Here is a 22,073-nt window from a genome sequence, read left to right as displayed (position 1 = left end):
AAACACCCATTCAGTCATGTCCTGCCCTCCCGCCCCAGTGACAGCTGCCACTCGGCGAAAGAAAAAAGTGTAGACACAGGCTTTTTAGCTTACAAATTACTATTGTTTTTTTTTATTATTATTATTAGAAGGCACATGGAGTTTAGTCCTGCCTTGGCCAGTGCATTCTGAAAGTATGTTTCGGTCTGTAGCCAACAATGCATGTTATTGCAGATCATATCTCTCCACACAAACTATAGGCGCAGATGCCGACTTTTTCACAGCTGAATCGTGCAGATCCGATTTTTTTTAGGGGGGTGTTGGAGTGTCTGAATAATTTCATCAAAGTAAATTCTGTATTAAAATTACTAAATAAGCAAATGCCGTTACAGTCCATGAAACAGGAAGTATGAGAAGAAAACAGTAAATCAGAAAGCTGCGCACGTTTTTGCAGAAGCTGCGCAAATGTGCACAGCTTTCTGATTTACTGTTTTCTTCTCATACTTCCTGTTTCATGGACTGTAACGGCATTTGCTTATTTAGTAATTTTAATACAGAATTTACTCTGATGAAATTATTCAGACACTCCAACGCCCCCCCTAAAAAATAAAAATCGGATCTGCACGATTCAGCCGTGAAAAAGGCGGCATCTAGCCTGGGAAATCCCATGCTGCTTTGCACAATCGTTCCGATCTGAAAAGACAGCATGGAAACTATGGTCTAAAGGCTCGCCTGAGTTAGGGAGCCAATCAGAGAGTGGGGAGGGGTGGAAAGACGGTGACGCGTACTACTCGACAAACGGAAGCTTGTAGTTTATTTGGGACTGTTTACGGATCACATTTAACATGGCGGCGAGCGATACGAACCAAACTAACCAAACCAGCTTCTCTCATATTTGTCTTGCACAAACGGCAGTAATCGTTCGGTGCCATTGTTTTCCTATTTTTGTTTTGCCTTCTCTTTATCTTTCCTTCTCTTCTTCGCCTCTTCGTCGCTCTAACTACGTCACCGGGTACAACTGCCATGATTGGCCATGGGCTACGTATACGCCAAATGATAGACATTCGCAACGTCCAATAAACGGCCGTTGACAATCGTAAACCACACCTCCCCTACGAGAAATTCAATAGGCAGATTCCAGACCATATTTCACTTGTGATATGGTCTGGTGTTAACCAGACTAGGCGGCATCCGCCAAAAGGCGCGCCGTTTGCATCCCTGTTTAAACTCATAGGTTAACCGACTTTAACCGGCTAATGAGGCTCGGTGGTCGGTCAAGATTTTTTTTTAGTTTTCGCCATCCCTAATCGTAATGTTAACATGAGCAACTAAATACAAGTTTCCGTGTGTACGTGCGAGTGTGTCACCTGTCGTTGACATGGTTGAGCAGATGCTCTTTGAACATCCAGCTCCACTTCTTGATGGTGTTCATGAGGGAGATTTTAAACGGTTTGATGTCGACCTGACACCAGCCACAGAACACTCGCTTCTCCTCCAACGCCTGCACCGCGTCATACAGACTCTCAAACTCGTTGATCTAAACAACAAGGTTTTATTTTAAGATTAATATGACCGTATTGAATTGTTACTACCACAAAAACAGCTTTCGATGCATACTTGGAAATTTAGAATGGGTTTTCTATGAGTAGTATGCATATAATGCTATTTTGGAAACAATTACTGGAAGCAGGAAAAAAAAAAAAAGTGTCTACTTTTTTTCTTACTTGCTCTTTAAAGTTGTCCAATTTGGGTGGATTCTTGGTGAGCTCAAAATCAGCATACAGCTCCGCTTCCTCTACCGAAAGGGCGTGGCCGTAGAGCAGGAACTGTCCCATAAACTCTGCCTTGTCTCCGGTCCACAAGTAGCGATAAGAGCTGAATGAGTTCTGAAACTCTTTCACCTGAGAAATGGTCACTCGGGCACGGGTGCGAATCAGCTGAGCCAAGTCGCATAACTCTGGCACCTGGGCAACATCCACCTGCAATGGATATCACACACTGGTTTTTATGCACAGACTTACATGTCCACCTAGAGCAGTGGTCACCAACCTTTTTATGCCCGAGATCCCTAACCTCTGCCTAGATGGCAAGCAAGATCTACCCCTTGAAGCGTTGACAGAAAAAGAAATCCAGACTAGACTGTTTCAAGTTGAGGCTTTTTATTTGGCCTAATTTTAACTGAATAAGATTTAAGACCCTGGTCCAACTTTTTAATTTCTTGTGAGAGCTGACTAAATGACTTAATTTCAGTACAACATACAATGGAAATTAACTATACACCAAAAATATATAGGCCTATATCTGTAGTGAGCAGAATGAATGAACCACCAATGACTCAGATTGTTATTAATATCAACTAATAATATTGTAATGAGAAAGCTGAACTGTTAACATCAGTTGCACTGTCTTGTTTGCATTGTAACACTAAATTAATTTCACAGCAACATAAAATGGAAATTGTCAACTGAAATTACAACACAACAGTGATGATATATCACAAATTGTAACTTAAGTGACAAAATGACAACTTCAATTCAACATGAACTGATTTTCTTTAACCATACCTACACAATAAAGACAAATATGAACTTGCAGTGATGCTACTACCAATGACTGCTGTCATGCTACAGAGGTTACAGTTCATCACGCAACTCAAGTCAGTGTGATGGCTGTGACTGAACACGGTCAGTGAGTGCCTTATAGTTAGGTTCATATCACGCATCATATTACGGCAGGAACAAGCAGTAGTAACATCCATGACCTTACGCTTAAAGCTCGACAAAGGAAAAACTTGACAGCAAGCTAATTAGCATGTTACCGGCTACAGTCGGTACTCGGCACGTTAAAAGTGGGTCAGCGTTGTAACGACATAACGTTACTGTACAAGCAATGCTTATTTAACGGTAACAAATTTAAGCCCTATATGTTGAAATTCCTCTCTTATTCGCTCGTTAATTTATCACACAGTCTGACCTCAGCCAACTTCTTCCCTCCTTCTGTGAAAATTCAACGTCTCAGACGCGGACACAAGTGGGCGGGGGATGCATTTGATTAAGTCTCCTGATTGGCTGGTGATAGATTGGTGGGTGGGGGATGCTTTTAAGTCTCCTGATTGGCTGGTGATAGATTGGTGGGCGGGGGATGCGTTTGATCAAGTCTCCTGATTGGCTGGTGATAGATTGGTGGGAGGGGGATGTGTTTGATTAAGTCTCCTGATTGGCTGGTGATAGATTGGTGGGAGGGGGATGTGTTTGATTAAGTCTCCTGATTGGCTGGTGATAGATTGGTGGGCGGGGGATGCGTTTGATTAAGTCTCCTGGTTGGCTGGTGATAGATTGGTCTCATTATAGCGCGTCGGAGCGGTTCATGCCAGGCTCGAGTCCGATCCACCACTCCGCGGAAACACTTCAAGAGCTACAGTAACACTGACAGCCAGGTTATATCCTCACGGTTTTATAGGCAATATCATGCTTCCTTTTGTAAAGGGGCGGCAGAAATTAAACGGGGGCGGGAATCACAGAAAGGGGGGCGGCCCGCACCTCTAAAACCCCTCGTGGAGAACCCTGTACTGTATTGCGAGGCTATCACCATGGTGACGACGCTCAGAGATGTAAGACGTAAGCAGCAGGAGTTAAAAAAAAAAAGAACCCTGCGACACAGAGGGGGAAAGCTGTAGTGGGCCTATCGGAAGACATGTAATATGAACGCCAATCAGATATACTGCAGTGTATTTCTGTATAATCTTCCAATTTCTTTCCTCATCCCCCAAGATCGACTGGGAAAGCCTCCGAGATCGACCAGTCGATCGCGATCGACGGGTTGGTGACCTCTGACCTAGAGCATAACACACACGTACACACACCTGGTAGGTCTCTGCTTTTTTGTGCTTGGCAACTCTGTTCATGCACGCGGCCATTTTGAATATCCCAGCCACCATGTTGTCAATGATGTCATAGACGTTTCCTGACTTGGAGAGGTCAAGCGAGGGGTGAAAGGTCATATCCGAGGTCAGAGTCAGCTGGACCTCGAACAATGGTGCTATGTGCAGAGCTGAGTCTGTGTTATCGACTAGGTACTGTAAAGAGCAGCGCACAGCACTGTAGAATCCACTCAGAACCATGCGGTCCACATGCTGTGTGTAAGCCTCCCAAGACTCGGAGTCGACATCAGCGCCGAGGAGAATGGCGTTTTCCTGAGAGAGATGAAACAAGAATGAAATATACAGAAAAAAAATGGAGCTTGAAATTCTCATTTCAGAATTTAAAAAAAAAAATGAGGATATTAAATTCAGAATAGGAAATAAACCTGTACAAGTGTATGGATTCTCTCTGCTGTTTCAGAGATGAGCCTGTACTGCTGTTTGAACTTTTCATCCACGTCAGCCGTGCAAAGCAGGTCCTCATGGAGACTGCTCTTGCGTGTAACACAAGCCGACTGGCTGAAAACTCCCATCAGTCCCTGCACAGTGTCCAGGTTCGCCTGGCTCTTCTGTACTCGCTCAGATATTCCGTGAACCAGATCATGCATGCTGCAATTGGCACGGGGGGGATAAATAAAAATCAATCACTCACATCACTCTTGTCTTTATTATATGCTGGAAGAGCTATAGGGCACTCTGGAATCTGCATCCTTTATGCACATTCATATATAAAATAACTAAGTATTTTTGATATTTATAAACCTAGAGAATAGTTTTCCAAATTTAAAAAAGTATCATACATGTCAACCTATACGGAATGTCCGTATTTTATACGGATTTGATTCAATAAACGTAGTATACGGGCGTACAAATAAAGTTATACGGATTCTTTAAAAAAAAATTCAATATTTATTTAGAGCTATAATCAATTCCCACGATGATAAAAGAGCGCATAACATTTACAAACGTACTGTACACCACAGAAAGCACAAACAGCCAGTAAAGAGTCTTATGAAATCGCACGTTATCTTGTGATGGCGAGACTTCATTCCACTTCTGATCATGCGTACACCGCATTGCGAGAATCCCGGCAGCCGGGAAGTAACATTTTGTTTGAAAAGCAGATTTCCACCTGAGCGACTTTCACTAGCGACTGAAAAGATTCTGAATGGGCACTCCGGCAAGATCAACACAGACACTTGCTGTGACATGCAGCCTAGTGATTTATTGGTGCAGACTGCTAAAAAAGCTGTCATGGAGTACAATTCAGAACATTAGAGTGACACTTTGTGTTTTTGTCAAACATTGGAGCTTTGTATTCATTCTGAAGGTTTATTGTTATTAATATTGAATAAAAAGTAACTTGGATAGATCATTGTTAATTATCATTCAAATTTTAGGTAAATTATTTTAATTTGCATCTTATACGGATTTTATAAGGGAAATACAGATTTTGGAGGTTGGTTATACAGGTTTGATTGACCAAAGGTTGGCATGTATGAAGTATCCACACGCACTAGTGCAACTGGCTGTAAGGTATTTGGTGAAAACTCTCCTGGAAAGAAAGAATAGCAGCACTGACTTTTCTGTAACGTCAAACACATGTAGAGTGATATTGAACTGTTCTGTGCAATCATTCTTGTGACTTTTTTTTTGTTAGAGAAAAGATCAGTTTAAATCATTGTACACAATGCATACAATGAATTCTTCTGAGGGCTGCTAATAATTCTAAGATCAAGACTAGAACATTGATGTATGTCAACAGTTTGGACACTAATTTATTTTAGTAATCAACATCCACCTGAGACATTAACACTGAACTAACACACAGACCTTTTTTTTTTTTTAAATTCTTCAAAAAATGTCTTGTTCGAACAGAATATTACAAAAAAAAAAAAAAAAAAGTGCATGAACAAATAGGAACTATTAAAGGGATCCTCCAGCAGATTTATTCTCAAACTTATTTTATGTAAAAGTAGTCGCAGATTTAAAAAATCAAACTTTCATTTTAGGAGACCAAATAGTGTACGAGAATTTTTCTTTTTTAATGTCAGATAGGCTTCCTGCGGTGGTGACGTATGTGATGATGTCAGGTAGCGGTCACTTGGAGCAACTCAGCTGTTTATATTCTCCGTTTACGTCATAGTTTTGCTAGTCTGAAGTACTTTTACCGGATTTATTAGTTTTTAAATAAGTGTGTCTCATTGTGTAGCATATAAATGCCACAATGATGCTAGAAAGAAAGCACAAGCTGGAACTAAACTACATTTCCACAGAGAAAACACAAAGTGTGCTTGATCAGCTGGAACAGAGAGTCACCGACGGAAACTGGATCAGACATGAGAACTTGTGCTGTAAAATCTTTTTTACATGACCTACAAATAGTGTGTGTGTGGCTGCGTGCTCTAAAATGGCTCAACTCGCAGCACGACATAACACTTCACGCTCGAAAAATTTTTTTTTTTACATAATCTACAGCGTTCTGAACCAGTGTAGTGCGTTTATATACAGCTTTTGGATAGACGCACCTGTTCTCTCGTTCTTCTTGTTTAGAGAATGAATGGGGCTCACAAATCAAATCGTCCTGCTTGGGCATGCTTCATCGGAAACACACCAAACTTCATGTGATACCTCAGACCAACTCCCCCTGATACATGCATACACTACCGTTCAAAAGTTTGGGGTCACTTTGAAATGTCCTTATTTTTGAAAGAAAAGCACTGTTCTTTTCAATGAAGATCACTTTAAACTAATCAGAAATCCACTCTATACATTGCTAATGTGGTAAATGACTATTCTAGCTGCAAATGTCTGGTTTTTGGTGCAATATCTACATACAGTGGTGCTTGGAAGTTTGTGAACCCTTTAGAATTTTCTATATTTCTGCATAAATATGACCGAAAACATCATCAGATTTTCACACAAGTCCTAAAAGTAGATAAAGAGAACCCAGTTAAACAAATGAGACAAAAAAATATTATACTTGGTCATTTATTTATTGAGGAAAATGATCCAATATTACATATCGGTGAGTGGCAAAAGGATGTGAACCTCTAGGATTAGCAGTTAATTTGAAGGTGAAATTAGAGTCAGGTGTTTTCAATCAATGGGATGACAATCAGGTGTGAGTGGGCACCCTGTTTTATTTAAAGAACAGGGATCTATCAAAGTCTGATCTTCACAACACATGTTTGTGGAAGTGTATCATGGCACAAACAAAGGAGATTTCTGAGGACCTCAGAAAAAGCGTTGTTGATGCTCATCAGGCTGGAAAAGGTTACAAAACCATCTCTAAAGAGTTTGGACTCCACCAATCCACAGTCAGACAGATTGTGTACAAATGGAGGAAATTCAAGACCATTGTTACCCTCCCCAGGAGTGGCTGACCAACAAAGATCACTCTAAGAGCAAGGCATGTAATAGTCGGCAAGGTCACAAAGGACCCCAGGGCAACTTCTAAGCAACTGAAGGCCTCTCTCACATTGGCTAAGGTTCATGTTCATGAGTCCACCATCAGGAAAACGCTGAACAACAATGGTGTGCTTGGCAGGGTTGCAAGGGAAAAGCCACCGCTCTCCAAAAAGAACACTGCTGCTCGTCTGCAGTTTGCTAAAGATCACGTGGACAAGCCAGAAGGCTATTGGAAAAATGTTTTATGGACAGATGAGACCAAAATAGAACTTTTTGGTTTAAATGAGAAGCGTTATGTTTGGAGAAAGGAAAACACTGCATTCCAGCATAAGAACCTTATCCCATCTGTGAAACATGGTGGTGGTAGTATCATGGTTTGGGCCTGTTTTGCTGCATCTGGGCCAGGACGGCTTGCCATCGTTGATGGAACAATGAATTCTGAATTATACCAGCGAATTCTAAAGGAAAATGTCAGGACATCTGTCCATGAACTGAATCTCAAGAGAAGGTGGGTCATGCAGCAAGACAACGACCCTAAGCACACAAGTTGTTCTACCAAAGAATGGTTAAAGAAGAATAAAGTTAATGTTTTGGAATGGCCAAGTCAAAGTCCTGACCTTAATCCAATCAAAATGTTGTGGATGGACCTGAAGCGAGCAGTTCATGTGAGGAAACCCACCAACATCCCAGAGTTGAAGCTGTTCTGTACGGAGGAATGGGCTAAAATTCCTCCAAGCCAGTTTGCAGGACTGATCAACAGTTACCGCAAACGTTTAGTTGCAGTTATTGCTGCACAAGGGGGTCACACCAGATACTGAAAGCAAAGGTTCACATACTTTTGCCACTCACAGATATGTAATATTGGATCATTTTCCTCAATAAATAAATGACCAGGTATAATATTTTTGTCTAATTTGTTTAACTGGGTTCTCTTTATCTACTTTTAGGACTTGTGTGAAAATCTGATGATGTTTTTGGTCATATTTATGCAGAAATATAGAAAATTCTAAAGGGTTCACAAACTTTCAAGCACCGTATAGAGGCCCATTTCCAGCAACTCTCACTCCAGTGTTCTAATGGTACAATGTGTTTGCTCATTGCCTCAGAAGGCTAATGGATGATTAGAAAACCCTTGTACAATCATGTTAGCACAGCTGAAAACAGTTGAGCTCTTTAGAGAAGCTATAAAACTGACCTTCCTTTGAGCAGATTGAGTTTCTGGAGCATCACATTTGTGGGGTCGATTAAATGCTCAAAATGGCCAGAAAAATGTCTTGACTATATTTTCTATTCATTTTACAACTTATGATGGTAAATAAAAGTGTGACTTTTCATGGAAAACACAAAATTGTCTGGGTGACCCCAAACTTTTGAACGGTAGTGTACATACAATCGGTTCTGAACTACACTCATCTTTTCCTTTCTTTTCGCTGATCCCCCATTCACTTCCAGTCATTTTTCCCCCATTCAAATGAATGGAGTTTCGGGAGAAAAACTTAGTGTCATGTCACGCTGCGCGCTTCGCACTCTAAAATCTGTTTTAAATCATGCCACACTCTCTGTTAATCTACCCAGCACCATGTAGATCATGTAAAAAAGATTTGAGCGCGCGAAGTGTCGTGTCGCACTGAGAGTTGAGACATTTTAAACCAAGATTTTAGAGCGCGCAGACATACTGTACACAGTACACACACTTGGTGTGTGTGGCAATCTGTAGATCATGTAAAAAAAAGAAAATATTTTACAGCACGAGTTCTCATGTCTGATCCAGTTTCCATCGGTGACGCTCTGTTCCAGCTGATCAAGCACACTTGGCATTTTCTCTGTGGAACTGCAGTCTAGTTCCAGCTTGTGCTTTCTTTCTAGCATCATTGTGGCATTTATATGCTACACAATGACGCATACTTATTTAAAAGCTGATAAATTCAGTCAAATACTTGCAAAACTATGATGTAAACAGAGAATATAAATAGCCGAGTTGCTCCAAGCGACGTTATTGCATACAGTATGTCACTACCACAGGAAGCCCATCTTTCATTTTAAAGAAAATTCATTTTTCTCGTCCACTATCTGGTCTCCAAAAATGAAAGTTTGATTTTTAAAATCTGTGACTACTTTTACTTTAAATAAGTTTGAGAATAAATTCACTGGAGGATCCCTTCAAAGAGAAAAAAAATACAATAAAGAACAAAAACATATTGAAGCTCAATTATTAAAAATGGTACGATAGCCAGAAGGTATACAACCTCTTGATGTAATCCCAGAGTTCCTCCTGACTCCACCGGAGGTCCTGGAGGGCGGGGCTTAGAGTGTGTCTCACTTCCTTCATCTCTGCTTCCACCAATCGCAGCTCAACATCCAGAATAGTGGTGTGGAGCTTATTGTACCACTGAGTGACCTGAGAGAGTGTAGTAGTGTACTGCGGACACACACACCTTGCAAAGGTGAAAGGTGGACACTAGCATTTATGAGGACCAAAAGACAACACAGAGGTGCTGATGTCCACACACTTCAGCACAACCTCACCACATGGAGTGTCTCTTGTTTGGAGTAGAGGTGCAGCGCAGCTTTGGGTATGTAATGATTCCTCAGCAGCCCAAGATACTTCACCTCCTTCAACACTGACGTCAACTACCATGAACGAACACACACACACACACACACACACACACACACACACACACACATGCAAAGAACATAGGAGTAGATATAAAAACAAGAAATAAACTGACATAGTGCAAGTGTTTGGAAGTCTACTTTCCTTACCACAGGGTTAAAGTTGACATGGTACAGCCCACTCTCCTCATCCAGAGAGAGCAGCGGTTCATTCATGTGTGTGTGGCACAGTTCGTCCAGTCCCACACACCAGGTAGCGTACACCTCTTCATCCAGCTGATCGAGTACTTCTAAGACACACTCACATGCTCGCAACACCTGTTCTGCCTCAGGACTGTCTAACGGCCTGCGTGTAAACACACATACAATGCAACCGAAGTAAATACACTACACTTTCTTCATGAATTTGACAAACAATACACAATATAACTCAGGAGTTGAGTGTGTGAGAGAAAACTATACATGTGAGAGAGATGGATAAGGTTGCTGCGGTTGCTCAGAATTCTTTCTCTGAGCTCTTGTGACCATTTCAGGTTTCCAGCTACAGGTGGCATGTTTTTAGCCAGACTTGGGCTGCCATTTTGTAACTGCAAAAACAAAAAAAATCAAATTAAACCAAACCAAATGTTCCAACAAGGTAAAAAACGTCAGACTTTTGGTCCTCAAAAAGATATAAAAACACACACCACACTCTTACCCTCTCCCTATGGGTGTCTAGTATATGCTGGCAGAGATTGACCTCTTCCTGAAACATGGCCAGAAGGAGGGAATAATTTGGAGCAAACAGCTGGTGAACCCTTGGCCTCTCCAACAAAGTGCCAAAGATCTGCAATAGCTACACACACACACACACGATGAGGATTCCAATCACGGTCTGTTGAGGTTTTTTTCCAACCACGCTTCTTCCATGAAGTTGACGGTTCACCGCTATCTTTCAGGGTTTTAATAATAATAATAATAATAATAACTAGACAGGGACACTCTAACGAGTGCAAACCCCGCCTTTTCCCTATTAAAATACATTGGGCGAAAATTTCGAAGTTCTGCCATGACCTTGACCTTTGACCTCCAAAATTTAATGGTTTCCTTCCTGGGTGATTGGCAACACATGTACAAAATTTGGTCCAAATCGATCCATTGGTTCTTGAGATATCTTGCAGACACACAGACAGACAGACAGACAGACAGACACACACACACAGACTGACGCAGGTGAAAATAATAACCCCTCCGACTACTGTCGGCGGGGTTAATAATTTGGACAGTTCTTAAGCCAAGTCCAATCATTTCAACAATCTCCTTAGTTGTTTTCTTTGCTTGATGCCATGGGATGCATCTTCCAACATGGTTGTTTAAGACAACTCACTGCATCAGTTAGGGTTAAAAGAACTGTCGCCAGCGGAATCATATTAATCACTGCAGTAATTATCCAAAGACTCTTGACTATTTGCTTATTTAAATCCAAAAGGCAACTTTTTTCCCCCCTTTTGGGCCAGGCAGTGTATTTCACGCTGCTTCTACAACTACAAGCGTGTGTATGTGTGTTACCTTGAAGGCTGACTCGAGGCTGGAAGAGTGTTGGAAGGCCAGGCTCAACACTGTCCCCAGTCGCTGGTCGAAGTCATTATTCTGTTCCATGATGTAATTGTAATCTTGCACAAACTCCTACAACGCATATAGAGCATATGAATGACTACTGCCGTTCCAGCAGCGTCATTGCGAGGCTCCAACAACTTAGCTGGATTTCACTGAAAAAACAGATTTATAAATGATCTTATCTTTTTGTACATGGTTCAACACAAATTAATAAATATCGATTTCCCAGGAGAACTTCAACCATACTTTAGAACAGGACGATGACACTAGCAATTTAATTCTCGACAAGTGTCTACTAGAATCAGTGTTGTAGTCGAGTCACTAAACCTCGAGTCCAAGTCCAGCCTCGAGTCCCAAGTCTAAGTCATTAAAAAAAAAAATTTTGAGTCAAATCCGAGAACAAGACTCCAACTGCACCATTTGACGGTGGCTGTTTTAGCACCATTAACATTAGTTTGTTCCTGAACATGGCGTATGAACAGGTGAACGTGCTTCTCTTTATCAGAGAGTGTCAAGTATTCGGTCAGAGATGGTTGGGAGACGGATGTAAGTGCAGAAGGTGTGTTTATTAATACAAGTGGAGACAACTAAACAATGCAGAACAGCAGGCAAAATCATAAAACAATGAAACAGGCGACAGGTCGAGCTAGGCACAAACAGGCTATCGTAGACTCGGCAGAATCAAAGACGAGAAACAGGAAATCAGGGATCAGGAAGCCAAACAAGGAAATAAGGCTCGGTAACATGTCAGCAGCGCAACTCAATACTTCGCAAAGTAAGTGTGTTTTCACAATTTTTATATAGGTGCGCTGATCGCGCCTTAATCCTGTGCAGGTGTGAGTCGTTTACGGCGAACGCGCGCCCGAGAGTCTATCTGATGCACACGCCAAGGTGCGCAGGCGTGACACTCTTGCAGGAAATTAGTATAAAAATTAACGTAGATATAAATATCTTATGCCAAATTATTATGGCATGTTACAAAAAAAGTAAAGATAAAATCCGAGTCCTCATCTTCAATTTACGAGTCCTAATGCAGTTAATGCAGTTGCTAGCCAAGTCATCAGTACTCGAGTCCAAGTCGAGTCACGAGTCCTTAAAATTATGGCACGAGTTGGACTCGAGTACTACAAACCTGGCTAGAATAAACGCGTATAAAAACTCGTTTTTTTATAAGGACTATTCCAGTATGGAATCAATTGCTAGCCTGCGTTGTGAACACATAACATGTTTCGAGATTTAAAGGGGTACCAAATATAATATATACAGTTGCTGATGTGACAAAGTAACGTATTCTTAAGTATTCTATCAAATTTATATACTAGAAAACAACGAAATATCTTGGTAATTGTAAATATAATAGTCGGTACACTAAACGGCACAAGAGTCGCCATTTTTAAAAGACCGTGACGTCAGCCCTACCCACTGCACTAGGAGATAAGCGTGTAATCATGGCGTCGGGCGCATCAAGTGAAAGCGACAGCTCTGTCGAATCATACGAAGAGATCCCGCAAGACACACTGCAAGCAGGCTATGGCTTAGAAGGGTACCAGTTTGAACCTAGGAGAGGTACTCTCGACTCCGGTGATGACGAAAGAAGAGAAGAAAGCTCGAACTCGCTTGGTGTTTTTCAGCGGAAACGAGTGAAAAGACACGTCTGGAGGATCGTTATGCTTTCCATCGGTCCTGTTATTACACCCGAAAGCAACACACTGTGGCACTGTGTAGCCGATCACTTACAATTCATCCTACTTTCCGATTCACACGTGCTATTCCCAACCTCAATAAGCCAACACAACTGGGCACATACATACGTCATGAGTGTTACGCAGAGAAAATGAACGTGCATTCTGATTGGATAAAATTAATATCATGGCGGGCTGTTCAAACTGCGGAAAAAGTTTGCTCGAGCTACTTTCAAAACACTATAACTTTCCAACCTTAGAACAAAAAACTTTTGTAAGTCTTGAATAAGGTTCGTTAATGTGTGTTTTATTGTTATATTTACTCTATATATTGCCCTCTGTTCCCCTTTAAAGAGCAGGCTGCATCTTTTATTAGATGCGTATAATCAGAAGACACAGCCTGACTCTAATTATATTTCATACTATTGTTAACATTCTGCTTGTAAATGTATATGATTTATTTATTATACCGCTAGACCACCAGTGCTAGGATTAGCTATGCTATAATTAAAGACTAAATAAACAAACTAAACTTGAGCATAGAAATGCGAGTGGGAAAAAAATCCACCTTAAATATTTCGCATTAATACGTCAGCTTCAGTGGTGTTCAAAATTTAGTTTATAATCAAATTCTGAGTTCTTTCATGTTATTGTGTCTTTCCTTATGTTGGCAGTCAGCATGTTGCTGTGGAAGTGTGTGTCTGAGCACGTGTGCGCAATACAAAACCTCATTACTGTAGTCCAAAGGATCATATTTGCTTTCCCTGAGGATTCTCCAGCTGTCATGAAACTCATCATTCATTCTGTAAACCATCTCGGTGAGAATCTTTCCTCTGGAGCCACCCAGCTCCACACGCTCCAGCTTCAGGAAGTCCAATGCTGAAGCAAACAGCTCCTAAAGCACACAATACACACCACAGCACTCGAATCTTTAGTTCAATTCTCTTTTATTACTCCTTAATTACGCCAACGGATAATTCAGAATCACTGACATGATTGTGAATCTCAGGTTTTAATTAAATCACAGTGTACAGTACAAACTTCAAGGCACAAATAAAAAAAACCCACAAACACAAATATGCTCAAGAGCCATAATTATTATTCGCACATTGTCAAACAGCTCTATTAAATATTAATTGTGTAAACGATTACACGTTAATCGCTCACTTCAATCATGAGTAGCCTCTCGCTGATGCGATCAACACGCTGGAAGATGATCTGCGAGGGAAAATCCCACGCTTTGACGAAACGTCCCGGCTGACTATAAGGCCCCGTTGGGCTCAGTCGGTCTCTGTACTGCTGGAAAGTGTGTTTAAATGCACGCAACACCTGCAGCGACCTCTGCACACGCTCTACACCCTCTTCCAGCTCCATCTTAAAAAGCTCCTCTGGGATCAGATACACCATCGCCTGTGCGCACACACACCGCAGAATAACAGATGTGCACTGAGCACGTCTTACAATGCTCTTTCACACTCCAATACAGAAACCAGGAACAGATATGATGAAATATTGTAGTATTAAAAACGAAGCTACACTCATATAGGTGATAACATGAGCACACACTCTCCCTCCTCTCCTCTCACACACACCTTGTCAATGAGCAAGTTGCAGAACTCAGTAAGGAGTGTGACGATGCGCGGTGGGGAGCAGTAAAAGCGCGAGTGCGTCCAGATGAGAGCGAGTGTGTGAAAAAGAGCCGGGAAAAGCGGCTCCAGGTTGGTGAAGCTCCGCTCCTCAAACGCCACAATGAGCTTTCGTAGGGGCTTCAGGTGCAGGTCGATGTCCTCTGCCTCCACCACAGCTAACACACACACAAGCAATACAGACAGCAGTTTACCTTCAAATAGACAATTTTTTTTTTAATCTATGCCAGTATGAAGTCAATTTAAAAAAAAAAAACAATTTAAGCTATTACCATCATTTACTTTTTGGATGAGGCCATGAAAAAAGGTGTAATAACTGCTGTTGATCCTTCGCAGAATCTCAAGCACCTGGGCAACTTTCGGATTTTGTAGCTGCACACAGACACACACAGGAAAAAAACGATTCCTCAACATTTTTTTTTTTTGGGGGGGGAGGTCAAATGCGTCCTTTAGTCCTGATACAAAAAAGGTTATATCTAAGCACCCTAAAGCATTCTTTAGTTTACAACCAAGACTTACACTTTCAGTCCTATATTATTACAACCAGTGATGGGAATAACGGCGTTAGAAATAAACGGCGTTACTAACGGCGTTACTTTTTTTAGTAACGAGTAATCTAACTAATTACTTTTTACATCGTTATAACGCCGTTCCCGTTACTTACAATAAAATGCTCTGCGTTACTTTATTAAAGCTGTTTTCATCTGGCACGCTGCTCACTCAGCCTTTCTTTACTCTGCTTTAGTGTGGGGCAGGGAGACGCGAGACAACGGCATAGTCAGCCAATCAGAGTAGATTTGGACAACATACGTAGGTAGGCCACGCCTACTACACTACTGCGCACTCTTTCAATCAGAAGACCCAGCGATGGCGAGCGGTCAGCCCAGCACTGCGCTTTCAAACTGGAAATACAGCCAGTACTTTTCATTACTTGAAATAAAAGGCAAAAATGTGTACGTGCAATGCACATTATGTCGAAGAACAAAGCGTTTGTCCTCGTCAGTGGCCAGTAATTAGTAACAATTTTAATAACTACAAAAATATATTACATTTGATAGATGTCTTATCTCACATTGTCCCACAAAAATATTAATATAGTGTAGATAACATTACTAACTGGTTCTGTTAATTGTCCATTTTGGTCATTAAACACATTTAACATTCACTTTTATTATGATTACACTAATTGAATTTGTTTTTGTTTTGGTTTTTTTTTTGGGGGGGGGACACAAAATGTAACGGAATAATTACTTTCCCTGGTAATTAGTTACTTTTATGACAAAGTAACTCCGTTACTAACTCCGTTACTTTTTGGGAAAAGTAACTAGTAACTATAACTAATTACTTTTTGAAAGTAACGTGCCCAACACTGATTACAACTATCCAAAGAACCACTGAGTAACCTTTATTTTCTAACTATATATATTCTAAGAATTCTACCTGAACCCTCTTTTGTAGGGGACTACATGGAAACGTTAAGCGTTCCCCTCAAAGTACAAAGGCGTCTTTACGGTGCTGGATGGTGCCACACTTTGAAAAACAGCAAGTACATGAAGTCCTAGAAAGCTAGAACTGTTAAACATCAGAAGAATCCTGGAGAAACAGACAGAACACTTGGATGCAAGTGTGTCGTCTTACTACCTGTTTTTGAATTCCCTGCAGATTTTCTTTGTGATGAGCCCAGAAGTGCAGCTCCGCTGTGGGGCCCATGTGGTCTCCCTGACGCAGGAGATGAGAAGAGTCTCGCTGCAGCACAGAGCCCACCTGCTGACTCCACTCTATCACCATGGTCTCAAGAGCATACAGCAAAGCCCGGTCTATCAGACACAAATCAGAGCTACACACACACACACACTTCTTAAGAAAACCTGCCTTACAGCTCCATTGGTCATTTTATCAGGTAATCCTACCACATGACAATCCCAAAGTTGATTCTTTTCTAATAATAGCACGTCCTGAATTGCTTGGCACAGCAATTTGCCAAAGATCACAATTTTTTTTTACAACCCCGATTCCAAAAAAGTTGGGACAAAGTACAAATTGTAAATAAAAACGGAATGCAATAATTTACAAATCTCAAAAACTGATATTGTATTCACAATAGAACATAGACAACATATCAAAAGTCGAAAGTGAGACATTTTGAAATTTCATGCCAAATATTGGCTCATTTGAAATTTTATGACAGCAAGACATCTCAAAAAAGTTGGGACAGGGGCAATAAGAGGCTGGAAAAGTTAAAGGTACAAAAAAGGAACAGCTGAAGGACCAAATTGCAACGCATTAGGTCAACTGGCAATAGGCCATTAACATGACTGGGTATAAAAAGAGCATCTTGGAGTGGCAGCGGCTCTCAGAAGTAAAGATGGGAAGAGGATCACCAATCCCCCTAATTCTGCGCCGACAAATAGTGGAGCGATATCAGAAAGGAGTTCGACAGTGTAAAATTGCAAAGAGTTTGAACATATCATCATCTACAGTGCATAATATCATCAAAAGATTCAGAGAATCTGGAAGAATCTCTGTGCGTAAGGGTCAAGGCCGGAAAACCATACTGGGTGCCCGTGATCTTCGGGCCCTTAGACGGCACTGCATCACATACAGGCATGCTTCTGTATTGGAAATCACAAAATGGGCTCAGGAATATTTCCAGAGAACATTATCTGTGAACACAATTCACCGTGCCATCCGCCGTTGCCAGCTAAAACTCTATAGTTCAAAGAAGAAGCCGTATCTAAACACGATCCAGAAGCGCAGACGTCTTCTCTGGGCCAAGGCTCATTTAAAATGGACTGTGGCAAAGTGGAAAACTGTTCTGTGGTCAGACGAATCAAAATTTGAAGCTCTTTATGGAAATCAGGGACGCCGTGTCATTCGGACTAAAGAGGAGAAGGACGACCCGAGTTGTTATCAGCGCTCAGTTCAGAATCCTGCATCTCTGATGGTATGGGGTTGCATTAGTGCGTGTGGCATGGGCAGCTTACACATCTGGAAAGACACCATCAATGCTGAAAGGTATATCCAGGTTCTAGAGCAACATATGCTCCCATCCAGACGACGCCTCTTTCAGGGAAGACCTTGCATTTTCCAACATGACAATGCCAAACCACATACTGCATCAATTACAGCATCATGGCTCTGTAGAAGAAGGGTCCGGGTACTGAACTGGCCAGCCTGCAGTCCAGATCTTTCACCCATAGAAAACATTTGGTGCATCATAAAATGGAAGATACGACAAAAAAGACCTAAGACAGTTGAGCAACTAGAATCCTACATTAGACAAGAATGGGTTAACATTCCTATCCCTAAACTTGAGCAACTTGTCTCCTCAGTCCCCAGACGTTTACAGACTGTTGTAAAGAGAAAAGGGGATGTCTCACAGTGGGAAACATGGCCTTGTCCCAACTTTTTTGAGATGTGTTGTTGTCATGAAATTTAAAATCACCTAATTTTTCTCTTTAAATGATACATTTTCTCAGTTTAAACATTTGATATGTCATCTATGTTCTATTCTGAATAAAATATGGAATTTTGAAACTTCCACATCATTGCATTCCGTTTTTATTTACAATTTGTACTTTGTCCCAACTTTTTTGGAATCGGGGTTGTACTAATTAATTAAAGAACAACATACATCATACTTTTTATCAATTTATAGTTAACTTTAACCCTTGTATGGTGTTCAGGTCAGTGGGATCCGTTTTAATTTTTTATCAAAGGAACAATGATACTAATACAATTAATTAATTTTTTCAAACTCCGACTCATTGGCCTTGGCACATTTTCGATGACCACACACTGTACACGCCCCCTACACATTTATATTACATACAGGATGTTCGGGTCCACTGGACCCGGGGCTAATAAAAGTGTGTACCTTCACTCTGTCCTCCTCCTGTCTGGGCCTGCTGTTAGTGTGTGTGTTTTCTGTTTCTGCCCCTGCCGTTCAAGCACCAACACCTGTCTGCTCTCACATTCCTACACATTTTACCCTCTGTCTTGCGGGAACCAAGACAGAAGTTCCCATAAATTGGGGGCCGGACACAATAAATATAGCTTTTCCAACGTGGCTCCTTATCACAACTGAACAAGATGGACAAAAGATTCTCTGCTCAGATGGACTTGCAAATGATTTTGGAAGAAAGAAGCTTTTTATGTTGATGTCGAGGAAGACGTTTCAGAACGTGAGGATCACATTTCAGAAAATTCAGAGTCTGACAGTGACTTTGAAGAGGAGGATGAGACGGAGCATCAGCCAGTCCCAAAACGAAGACGAGCATGCGGATGATGTGTTGTATGGAGCACTTGCATGTGACGTCACAGCCGATCCAGATTGTGACAGACGCCATCTTGTCGGTCAAACGCCATATTTCCGCCTTCTACTTCTACCTTTTCTTCTGGAAAACCCTACTATATACAATTCTACTACAATGGCTGCGGCTACAAGCTCTCCCTACCTGTGCACGTTTTTTATGTTTTTTGTGTGTATTTTTGCGTGTTGTTCGTCTGTACCGGACTTCAATATCCACTACAACCGTATGGACTTACTGGACATTGGTTTCCAGCAGAAAATGACGGTTTGTAGCGATTTCCATCGCATGTACAACATTCCGGACGAGAAAAAAAAACAAAAAAAAACATTCCGGACGAGATAGCGAGACCAGCGGGGTCTCCGTGGATTGTTATCGGAAGCAAAGCGAAGGAGGCGGCGCCGGGAGCGGAAGCGAGGCTGCAGAGCCGGCCTGTTGACCAAGCTCAGAAAACAGCCACTCAAACCTCCACTGCTAAGCCTCTACCTCTCCAACGCCAGATCCATGTAAACAAGACGGACGATTTGGAATTACAGCTGGAATTACCTTATTCTATTCTATAATCGGCTGGTCAGTGCAGTACTAGTAATACTTAAGTGACTTACCCATCCAGTGAGGATTATTTTCTTGTTTACAAGATGCCACATCTGAGTCGCTGACAAATCCTGAATTTCTGTAAAGATAACTGTGCAGAGATTTATAAGCACGCAGTGCTTCACCACTGAACAGCGAGGGAAAGTTGATGAGGTAATTATACACGTCCGGGTATTCCGCTGGCAGTTCAAAATCCACTGACACGGTCGTGAAAACTCCGTCCGGAAAGCCATAAGGGTCACTAATCTGTAGATCGTTTATTTTAGACATATATCTAGTTATCTGTTCATTAGAAAAATGAGCCGTGTAGTCCGTCGGTTGAAATTGATCCATTCTGTACACAAGTGCAGCAGTATTCAGCTGTGTTGTTGCCCGACAAGATGGCGTCTGTGTACTTTCCGGTCACGTGACTGCAAGATCTCTATAGACTGACAATGGTTACTGTATGTGTTCAGCTTGTGTTGTGTAAACTGAACTGAATGGGTTAAATTTCTAATGAAATTCAAAGAAATAAAAATCAGTTGTTATGAAAAACCTTGCTTCATTTGTAAATTTGAAGATAAACATCTTTTTTTCCCCACTCATAATTGATTTTCTTTTTGTAAAATTACATTTTATTAAAAAACAAACAAAAACTAGATAGAACTTGATGCCAATGGCGTCGATGGGGATGCCTCCGCCCGGTAGACTACACGCCTTATTAAGTCGTGATTTGGGGATGGACATTTGACCTCACAGTAATCGTGACCTGGTGAAATTCCTTTCATCTGCCTTGGAGATATTGTGTTCACAAGGTTTTCGGACAGACATTTGACCTCACAGCGACCTTGGCCTTAGACCTTTTGATCTCAAAATCTAATCAGTTCATATTTGTCCCAAAGCGCACAAGTGGTGAAAGTTTGGTGAAATTCCTTTCATTAGCCTTTGAGATATCGCGTTCACAAGGTTTCAGGACGGACGCACGGCCAGACAACCCGAAAACATAATGCCTCCTGCACCTTATGGTGGCGGAGGCATAAAAACGAGTAGCACTTTTTTTTGTTTAAATAAATGTAATCTAACAAAGGTAAAGGGCAAATATTAACCATATATGCTGTTTATTTTGCTTGTAATTGGGGTGAAGTAAACATCTATTAAGTATTTCATGTAAAATTGTTTGATTGTGTTGAATTTAAAGCACCAAAATGCAGCGGGTCCACCCGACCCACCAACACTGGCTGAGTAACAAAAATATGAACACCACACAAGGGTTACGGAACATGTAGGAAAATATTTCGTTGCTGTATGGTACACACACAAACCTGAGCTGCTGTTCATCTTTCCTGTCCACACTCAGAGGCAGGGGAAGCAGCGTTCGTCCCTGAGCACGACCTTGCAGTGCGACTGCCCGACTGCGCAGCTGCTCCAGATGCTTGACTATGTCCTGGCCCAACACTCGTGGCCAGCCTGTCTGATTCAATGGGTTTCTCAGGACTGACAGCAGAACCTTGACACACACAGCCACATGCCAAGAGGTTTAAAACTACAACTGTGCAAGCATTTCCACAATCAGATGATCACAGTACAGTCACTTCAGCTTGGGTGAGCTAAATCCATCATATTAAAAAAAAAACCCTTTGGTTTTACACTGGTGCTACAAAACTAATCCTTATCTGTTGCGTGAAACTAACGCTACGTTCAGACTGCAACCTGAAACGACCCATATCCGATTTGTTGTGAAATCTGATTTTTTTGTTAGGCCGTTCACATTACCAATTATATGAGACTTGTATGCGATCTCCAATATGAATGGAAAACGACCCAAAAGTGTCCCGCATGCGCAAACTGACACGTAATAAGCACATCTATGTAATACGTAAACAAAAAAAAAAAGCGCACTCTTCAAGTTTGCAAGTAAACCATGGAGATGAGGCGAGACCTGGCGATGTGGTTTTTGTGGCGGCGGCGGAACTCACACAATAATCTGATTAATGTGGGCAGCAGACTAATGAGACCGAAGGTGTCAAATTACTGGAAATTTCCAGAACAATCTTGTAATACAGGATGGTTTAACATCCAGGTCCCTACCAAATCCACCATTAGCTTGATCAATTCTATAAAAGTCTATTTTCTGAAAACTGTACAAATGTTGTTTTCCACCAAAGAGGCGGGATTAGCCAATGCAGAATAGTGACGTTTGTCTCTTGTTGATGACGTGTAGGTCGCATGAATGCGACCTGTCCGGTCAGACTGCAGTCGCATGTGAAAATAACAGATATGCATCGGAATTAGGACCACATATCCAAGCGGCCTGGGTCGCATGTGAAAAAAATCGGATCTG

General features: G+C 41.5%; 1 protein-coding gene across 1 annotated transcript in view; it reads right to left on the bottom strand.

The window, feature by feature from the left end:
• Nucleotides 1-21,126, bottom strand: part of dnah9l (dynein, axonemal, heavy polypeptide 9 like) — a 95,051-nt gene extending 73,925 nt beyond the window's left edge. Inside the window, exons 1-16 of the mRNA XM_060918035.1 lie at nt 21,055-21,126; nt 16,491-16,686; nt 15,122-15,221; nt 14,796-15,007; nt 14,371-14,613; nt 13,931-14,098; nt 11,474-11,590; nt 10,623-10,760; nt 10,388-10,512; nt 10,076-10,271; nt 9,836-9,940; nt 9,556-9,728; nt 4,291-4,507; nt 3,842-4,171; nt 1,704-1,958; nt 1,347-1,516 (exon numbers count right to left, since the gene is read on the bottom strand). Of these exons, the coding sequence (XP_060774018.1) occupies nt 1,347-1,516; nt 1,704-1,958; nt 3,842-4,171; nt 4,291-4,507; nt 9,556-9,728; nt 9,836-9,940; nt 10,076-10,271; nt 10,388-10,512; nt 10,623-10,760; nt 11,474-11,590; nt 13,931-14,098; nt 14,371-14,613; nt 14,796-15,007; nt 15,122-15,221; nt 16,491-16,637 (2,696 nt within the window). The 5' untranslated portion in view covers nt 16,638-16,686; nt 21,055-21,126. The remainder of the gene's footprint in view (nt 1-1,346; nt 1,517-1,703; nt 1,959-3,841; nt 4,172-4,290; nt 4,508-9,555; nt 9,729-9,835; nt 9,941-10,075; nt 10,272-10,387; nt 10,513-10,622; nt 10,761-11,473; nt 11,591-13,930; nt 14,099-14,370; nt 14,614-14,795; nt 15,008-15,121; nt 15,222-16,490; nt 16,687-21,054) is intronic.
• Nucleotides 21,127-22,073: the final 947 nt, after the last annotated feature.

Source organism: Neoarius graeffei, chromosome 4 (assembly GCF_027579695.1).
Source record: "Neoarius graeffei isolate fNeoGra1 chromosome 4, fNeoGra1.pri, whole genome shotgun sequence".
Lineage (NCBI taxonomy): Eukaryota > Metazoa > Chordata > Actinopteri > Siluriformes > Ariidae > Neoarius > Neoarius graeffei.
This window is presented reverse-complemented; position numbering and strand designations above follow the sequence as displayed.